Here is a 9,044-nt window from a genome sequence, read left to right as displayed (position 1 = left end):
AGCACCAGGCGCTCTGAGAGGACAAAGAGGACATATTTCAATAAGCAGCCAGGATGCCAAGTCAAAAGTCAATCCTGTTAGTTTAGACCTCTCTAACCTCTAGTCACAGCATGATGACAAAACACAGGTGGACACGATCTTAAAGTCTCTGCTAATTCATCTGGATAAGGACCAAATACAATTAGACTTCCGGTTCTTAAAGAATTCAGTCTCACTGAATGGCTTGTGTACTTTTCCAGAGTTATTTTAGTCTCATTGAGACACTATTATAATTAATGAATATTTTGAATTTCATCATTTATTTTAGTTAAAGTTTTAATAATTTTGTTGTTGTTTTTATTGTAATGTGTGTGTGTATATATATATACATATATATATATACATATATATATATATATATATCAGTTGTGGTCAAAATTTTACATACACCTTGCAGTATCTGCAAAATGTTAATTATTTTACCAAGATAAGAGGGATCGTACAAAATGCATGTCATTTTCTATTTAGTACTGACCTGAACGAGATATTTCACATAAAAGATGTTTACATATAGTCCACAAGAGAAAATAACAATTAAATTCATAAAAATGGCCTCGTTCAAAAGTTTACATATGCTTGATTCTTAATACTGTGTGGTTACCTGGATGATCCACAGCAGGGGTTTTTTAGTTTTTTTAGTTGTTCATGAGTCCCTTATTTGCCCTGAACAGTTAAACTGCCCACTGTTCTTCAGAAAAATCCTTCAGGTCCCACAAATTCTTTGGTTTTCCAGCATCTTTTGCATATTTGAACCCTTTCCAACAATGACTGTATGATTTTGAGAACCATCTTTTCACACTAAGGACAACTGAGGGACTCATACACAACTATTACAAAAGGTTCAAACGCTCTCTGATGCTCCAGAAGGAAACAATACATGTGTGTGTATCAGTTTTAATTATTTTTATATATTTTCATGGTTTTAGTTTTAGTTAACTATGGTCTTTTTCAGGAAGTAGGATATAAGCTATTTTCACAAACTCACTTGATTTCTGTAATTAAATAAATTTCTGAAAACAGCATATTAAGTGGATGACACTTGATTTATCCTTGGTTTAAAAAAAATGATATTGGCTATAATTACAGGTTAATTTTATGCTATTATACATTATGATATATTGTGGTGTTATGGTATTATGATAAAATATTACAAAAACAAACACTTGTTCTTTAGAATAGCATGCACTGAAAAACTGTACAAAATATCCATGCAATATCCAAGGTATTTTGATATATATTATGGCATCTTTGAAACTATAGTAGATAAATATGGTAATCATTCAAAGAATACTATTTATACTATTTTGATGATATTTTGTCTATTTTGCTGTCATGTCTTCAAGTACATTTTAAAAGCTTTTGGTTTAAAAATATATGCATATAAATATACACATATATAAAACAGTACTCACTTGATTTGCTCCCATGTGCGTGTCGCCAGGTGAAGCACCCACAGATCTTTATAATGATAGAACTGCTCACCGTCAGGGGATGCAAACTCCCCCCCAAATATCCACACCTGCCCTCCACCCAGGGGAACTACCACTGCCTGCAGGGAGATGGAGAGAGAGCAACAGAAATATGCTTAAGGTAAGTGACTTATATGCTAGGACAGTGTGACCCCTGGTGGAAGTCTGAAATAACATGTTCAGCATTACCCAAATACATATTTTGTCAACAAAAAAACGTTTAAAAATCTGATATTAAGTTTTTAATATTTCAAATATTAAGCTTAACTTACAAATTAGATAAGTTAACGGAGTACCTGTTGAGCACAGCGTCTTGGAGGAGGGTTTGGGATCTCCACCTTTACCCAGGTGTTCTTCTTAATGTTGTAGAAGAATAATTCATTGTACAGAAAGGTCTGAAAGAAAGGAAACATTTAACTCATTCGAAGCTTTTTGGGAAGGGACTCCCTTCCTAAAACGTCTAAAGGCCCAATTTAAATTGTAAAAAAAAATGAATACTATGTGTAAATTATTATTTAGAAAATATGTTTCTATTATGTTCTACTAATTTTTGTATTATTTAATTTATTATTATTTATTTTAAAGAATGAATTAAATTATCTATTGATTTTATTTTTTACACTGTTTTTCTCTAACCTTTGCAAAATACTGAAAGGGAAATTAACACTTTTGGAAAACTCAACTTAAACCAGCAGCTGGTTTCTAGTTTAAAGGGATAGTTCACCCAAAAATGAAAATTCTGTCATCATTTACTCACCCTCATGTCGTTCCAAACATGTATGAGTTGCTTTCTTATGTTGAACACAAAAGAAGATATTAGGGCTGCACGATAAATCGCATGCGATATTTAATGCGCATCTTGTCAGAAAGCCGGTTCTGTAATCAGCAGTAAATCTCCATCATGTGCGGGCTTTCACATGGAGCAGCATTAACTACACAGAGCCGTTGTTCACTGACGAGCTGCGCAAAACCACGAACATATTTTGCGCAGCTTGTCAGTGAACAATGGCTCTGTGTAGTTAATGCTGCTCAATGTGAAAGCCCACACGTGATGGAGATTTACCACTGATTACAGAACCGGCTTTACTGATAAGATGCGCGTTAAATATCGCATGCGATTTATCGTGCAGCCCTAGAAGATATTTTGAAGATTGCTGGTAATCAAACAGTTGGTGGTTGCCATTGACTTCCATAGTATTTTTTTTCCTACTATGGAAGTCAATGGCAACCACCAACTGTTTGGAACGACATGAGGGTGAGTAAATGATGACAGAATTTTCATTTTTGTGTGAACTATCCTTTTAAGCTGGTCATTACCTGATAGACCATCCCATATGGTCATACCAGCTTACATTTTTATATTACATATTCATTTAGCAGACGCTTTTATCCAAAGCGACTTACAAACGAGGAATACAACAGGAACATAACAGGCTTAAGATGGTCAAGATGATCATCTAAGACCAGATAGAAACCAGCTCTAAAACATAGCTATACATTTATGGGTACCTACTTTCTTCCCATTGAAAAATTCCCCTCCGAATAAAATCAGCTCGTCTTTTTCGGGATGCGCACACAGAGAGGCGTTCAACCTGCGGAGAGAACGAGCTGTCAATCAAACGTCACGGTTACAGACACGTGAGTCACACCTGTACACAGGAACGCGTACCTGGGGGACGGAGGGGGACACGACGTCTCCACCACCTGCGTCTTTTTCGCGTCCAGGGACTGAAATTCTGCAATTAAAGCCTCTAAATCCTCCTAATTCAATACAATTCAGAATAAAGCTATGATATCTGTGTTGGTTTACTGTTTAGAGTGCTAATGGTGGCATCTTAAGCAACAAATTCACTCACCTCCTCTCTTTTCGACCTTTTTGACACCTTTTTCTCCATTTTCGCGGCTGTTTTCTCTGCTCCTTTCACTTTATTTTCTTTTTTACCCTTTTTACCCATTTTGATATTTTGAAAAGACACAGACTGACTTAAGCGCGACAATTACAGCCACATGGAGATTTGAATGAACTACAAGACCGACGTATCAAGTACTTCCGCCAACAACACGCTTCTCGATGGTTTGTTTTTAACACTGCTGCGCTACAGCGCCACTTGCTGGTCTGGGGAAGATGCTGTAAGCTTGTTTGCACTGATAAAACTTCACAAATATGTAAATATAAGATATGTTTAAATTCATTTATTCCTAAATTCCTTAATATGTTTTTTTCCTAGAAATGGAAATGGTATAATAAATATATTAATTAACTAATTAATTTAAATAATAATAAAATAAAACAATAAAAAAATTCACATCATCAAACAGCAGGGGGCTTAGGTAATATTTCTCTCGAATATACAAAAACATAACAACTTATATCATTATTATATATTATTACATCAATTATAATTGTAAGTGATGAAGAAAGTGACATAAGACACGTTATGTCATATTTGTGCTCTGTATATATATATATATATATATTGCTATTTACATTGCTGACCCAGTAAAGGATGTATAAATGTCAAATCATGTATGAATATGAATAGCCTCTACATTCCCCCGAACAATGTAGAATGTGTTAACAGAGTGAACTGATACAGTTTACATTCGTTTGCGATATGATCAGTGATCACGCCCACAGGCCCTGACCTACATGAAGCTCGGACACCCATCCTCCTCAGCGTCAGAAGTTCAGAACTGACACTAATTAACATGCATGTCTCGTGCAACTCATGCAAAAGCCTTTGGTTTGCATGCATCTTCCCGTTATGGCACAGTTACAATACTAATAATACATGGTATATGAACAAATATTTTATTTGAAGTCATATGCATTATAATGTACTGACCCAACAAAACAAAACAACGGCATAATACACATAGAGCACATGTTCCAATGTTACATGGCGGTCCAGGAGACCAGAGGAAATGAAAGTGATCTGAATCACTGAGAAATATATTCTTGCACTGTCACACCCAGGGACAGAGGCAATATCCTTATCAGATGGACATTTCTTTTTATTAATAGCCATTACTACGTGTGTGAGAGAGAAACTTTATGTTGCCATGCAATATTTCTTTACATAAAAAGTGTAAAAAGTAGGCCTTTCAAAGTGAAAATGAGAGCACGGAAACAGGCTTTCAAAATGTTTTTTTAAAAAAGCTCATACAAGCAATTTTAGTATGTAGAAACATATCTGTGTGTTTTGATTTTAAAAAGTCCCTAGCGATGTTGAAAAAAAAAAAAAAAAAGAACATACGCCCTTGGTTGGCAGATATGCCATATTGTTTCTAACATAACGGACAAATAAAAGTCTGTGTTGCCAAGCACATGACCACCCGAATCTTACTTCCAGTCACCTGACTGCCATTGTGAAGGTGAAAACGTGACTTTCAGTGAGAGATTTGTCTAATTCTCTGTGTGTATGTGTGTGTGTGTGTGTGTGTGTGTGTGTGTGTGTACGCACATGAGTGTGTGAGCCTCACTGCCTCCAGACATCCAGTCATACGTCTCACTCTGACACTTCTGACCTCTGCCTCTCTGCCCCTTCCAATCCCAGCCTCCTGTTGTTTTCAATTCAACTTGTGCACTTTCCATAAAAACAAGTGGTGCAGAAGGACACGAGGCCTGCCAGGAGTGATTTCTCTGGTTCGTTTGTTGCATTTGAGTGCACAGCAAGCAGTATCACTGATAAAAGACATTTCCAATAGGTTTAAAGGGGTCATCGGATGCCCATTTTCCACAAGTTGATATGATTCTTTAGGGTCTTAATGAAAAGTCTATAACATCATTTGGTTAAAATTTCTCAATGGTAGTGTAAAAAACACCTGTTTTACCCTGTCAAAATCAGCTCTGTTATCACCAAGCCGTTCTAGTCCATGTTGCTTTAAATGCTAATGAGCTCTGCTGCCCCCGCCCCTCTCTTCCGTGGGGTGATGGAGCGGACTGTAAACTTCTGCCGGGAAACTGGCTAACTAGCAAGTTATTAGGAAAGGTGATTTGCAAAGATTCATAAAAAACCCTTATACTCACTTCTTCTGTTGATGAAGCTGGATCATGAATGAATTGTGCGAACATAGAGGCATTTAGGCAGATCGGGATCGGCGCATTCCCTTCAAAACGAAAGTAACTTAATCCTCTGCGTCTTCAGCGGCTCAGATGTCGGGAGTAAATGACGACTGCTATATTCATTATTACATCCAACAGCAAAACACCTCAGTCGCTTAATCGGAGACGTTCTTGACTTCCCCTGCACCGGAGTCGACACAATGGCGGACTGATGACAGCTCACTCAGGGCGGGTCTAAGGTAAGTCAATCAACTATCGTGGGAGGGACCTGTGCAGAACTATGTCATTCTGACAGGAATCTCAGAACAGCCTGATTTGAGAAAGGGGATTTTAAAATAGGGATTTAAAAAAAAACACTGAGTGGATTTTTATCATTATAGGATGGATGTGTACACACACTTCCAACACACATTTATGTTCAAACAACTTGTAAAGTGAACATCCGATGACCCCTTTAAGAAACATGCTGTACGTTTTGGTATAGTTTTACTTTTGAACCTTTTTATTTACCTGTTATATCAGTCATAGTTTTTCAACCTTTACCTGTAATGTTAGTCATAGTGTTTGCTATGTAGCTTAGCAAAATGCTAATGTGAAAGCAATTGTAATGCTGTTTGTTTGTTTTTGCTTTTCTGAAATAAAAGATTTCATTTCAAAAAGACATTAAATAAAGTATTTTAATTCAAAAAAGCAAAAAAACTTTCAGTGGCTTCCAAAACAGTTCACATAATCATGTAACTAGAGCCTATAGCACAAACAAATGTTGTGTAAAACAATCAACTTACAATGTTCCATTTAAGACTGAAATCTTTAGCAATATTTCTGGTATTGCATATTTTCATACTCAACATCTGTTTTCTAAACGGGTTCTAAATGGCTTTTTCACCAAGTTTAACACAATGCATTCTGGGATGGCTATGTACACTCAGGACATTTGTGATGTTGCCTAATAATTTGGTCAAAAGAATAATCATACTCCATTGGAAGCCTTTGTTCATGCCTTCCTACATAGGCAGCACATCTGATTTTGGTACAAAGCTAATATTGCCCCTTTATCGGCCCCATCTGCACTGCTCAAAACCTCTGGTCTCAGTGTCAGGAAACACTTATGATTTGACACGTGTTTGCTGTGATGTAAATCTTGGAGAACATGGGGTTCTGTGTGCATATGAGCCTGCATTACCGGAGAAAACAGACATGCCACTCCATCCTGATATCAGCTGCACAAAAGGCTTCTGTATTAGAGTCGTGACCACAGGGATGTCTGTGATAATAAAGAAATGAGATGAGATTGGAAATTCACCATAATGAAAATATTGAACACGATGGTAACAAATGATTTTATCTTTGAACCAGAGAGAAATTACTGGTGATTTGCCTGTTGCCAAGAAACTAAAGCAACAGAATGAATTGTCTCAGGTAAACACACACACACACACACACACACGTCAATAACAGATTGCAGCAACATACCTTATATCAGAAAACTATTAATTTAATATAAGGTCACAATGTAGGTGGGAATTTAAGGTTTAAGATTTGTTATTTATTTATTTATTTTGGTACAAGAACTTTTTCACAAATAAAGTTTTCACAAATAGAAAATCACACACACAACAACATATGAGAGACAAATACATTACATACAATGCTTACTAAAATAAACATATACAGATACCTTCCACCAGCCTATGAAAGTGTATTAGTATGTTATATTTATTTATGATGTTTTGGTCTTCTATTTCAACTATATGCTGCTCTTTTGAACTTTCTACTCATCATTACATTCTGAAAAACTGTAACAGTTTACACAAAAATATTAATAATAAATGTTTCTAGAGCAGCAAATAATATCACAATGATTTCTGAAGGATCATGTGACACTGAAGACTGGAGTAAAGCCTGCTGAGAATTCAGCTTTGCATCACAGACATTAATTACATTTTAGAATATATTACAATAGAAAACAATTATTTTAAATTGTAATATTATTTCATAATATTACTGTTTTTACCGTATTTTTTATCAAATAAATGCAGCCTTGGTGAGCATAAGAAACTTAATTTAAAATATAAAAAATCGTACCGACGATAAACTCAGAGTTTTTAATTAAACTCTTTTAAAAAGTTTTCTGTCCCCATGTTGTCTGACATCGTTCATTTTACTGTGATTGGCTTGCAACATTCTGCCAAACAGGCAGTACTTGATTTTATTTTAGGAGCTCAAACCTCATCTTTGCCTCAGGCAGACTGACGTGCATGGCTCAGACCATGTGTAAAGCACTAAACCATTGTGACCCATAAATGAAGAACACAGAAATGCTCAACCTTTACCTTTCTCTTGCATTCTGAGAAAGAAATTTCTCAGGCCTGCAGTGCATCACAGCAGTCAGTCGACTAGAGGTGCTATTCTGTTTTTGACGACACACTGTCTTTTCACATGAGGCCTGCAGTCAGGAGGAGGTCAGTCAGTGTCAACATGTTACATTTAACAATAAAGTATGATGAGTCTCTGCTGAGTAGGTTAGTGTGTCAGCTACTCGAAGAGATATTAGTCATGCATGTTAGCGTAACTCGAGTTTAGTGCCTTGAAACTTAACAAGTCCGCTGATATGTAGTCACTTCAAGCTTTGGCACAACAATTCACAATCAAGTTTGTAATGTCAAGACATCATTGAGATGTTTTTTAGCCCATTTTCTAAAATGAAATAGCAGAATATTTACTTGAAAGTTAAATTCTGTTCTTTCCACAAAAATGTAGCCAAAGAAATTAATTGAACCTTTGAAAACCCTGTTTAAAATAAACTCATATTTGATTCTATATAAAGTGGGTGACCACTAGATTACCACTGGAGTACTAGATTACTCACGGACTAATAATTTCATACAATTTGCATATAGAAAAGGTTCTCAGACAACGTTCACGGGATTCTGGCAAGGTTTTCTCAAAGTTATGAACAAGCATTCTTTCATACATTAATAGAATCCCCGGGCGCCGCAGCAAAAATGGCTGCCCACTGCTCCGGGTGTGTGTTCACGGTGTGTGTGTGTTCACTGCTGTGTGTGTGCACTTTGGATGGGTTAAATGCAGAGCATTAATTCCAAGTATGTGTCACCATACTTGGCCACATGTCACTTCACTTTCACTTTTTCACTTTCACTTTTGTTCAAAGTTACCTGGTCTTTAATAACGTTCTCAAAATGTTAGCACAAAAACCTTATTTATAAATCGTTCATGGAACATTCTTCTGAAACCTTTCACTTGGATGTTCGTCTAACTTAAAAAAAAAAACATTAATACTTAATAGTTTCAGCTGGTTTAAAAAACATTCAAAAGTAACTTTCCCATAATGTTTGCAAAATGATAAGATGAAATGTTCCCTTTTGAAGTTATTTCTTCACGTGCACGTACATATATTCAAACTTCTCATTAGCCAGCTATGCATCTACGCAGTCTGGATTATGTATTGT

The 9,044-nt window shown here is 36.1% G+C and overlaps 1 protein-coding gene across 1 annotated transcript in view; it reads right to left on the bottom strand.

Annotated features, from left to right (window-relative positions):
* Window positions 1–3,583, bottom strand: part of LOC107701813 (kelch domain-containing protein 4-like) — a 9,088-nt gene extending 5,505 nt beyond the window's left edge. Inside the window, exons 1-6 of the mRNA XM_016503928.1 lie at window positions 3,365–3,583; window positions 3,178–3,269; window positions 3,022–3,100; window positions 1,805–1,903; window positions 1,452–1,588; window positions 6–13 (exon numbers count right to left, since the gene is read on the bottom strand). Of these exons, the coding sequence (XP_016359414.1) occupies window positions 6–13; window positions 1,452–1,588; window positions 1,805–1,903; window positions 3,022–3,100; window positions 3,178–3,269; window positions 3,365–3,463 (514 nt within the window). The 5' untranslated portion in view covers window positions 3,464–3,583. The remainder of the gene's footprint in view (window positions 1–5; window positions 14–1,451; window positions 1,589–1,804; window positions 1,904–3,021; window positions 3,101–3,177; window positions 3,270–3,364) is intronic.
* Window positions 3,584–9,044: the final 5,461 nt, after the last annotated feature.

The sequence above is a fragment of the Sinocyclocheilus anshuiensis genome, unplaced genomic scaffold, assembly GCF_001515605.1.
Source record: "Sinocyclocheilus anshuiensis isolate Anshui unplaced genomic scaffold, SAMN03320099.WGS_v1.1 scaffold729, whole genome shotgun sequence".
NCBI lineage: Eukaryota > Metazoa > Chordata > Actinopteri > Cypriniformes > Cyprinidae > Sinocyclocheilus > Sinocyclocheilus anshuiensis.
The sequence above is the reverse complement of the archived record's forward strand: the minus strand, read 5'-3'. Positions and strand labels throughout refer to the sequence as shown.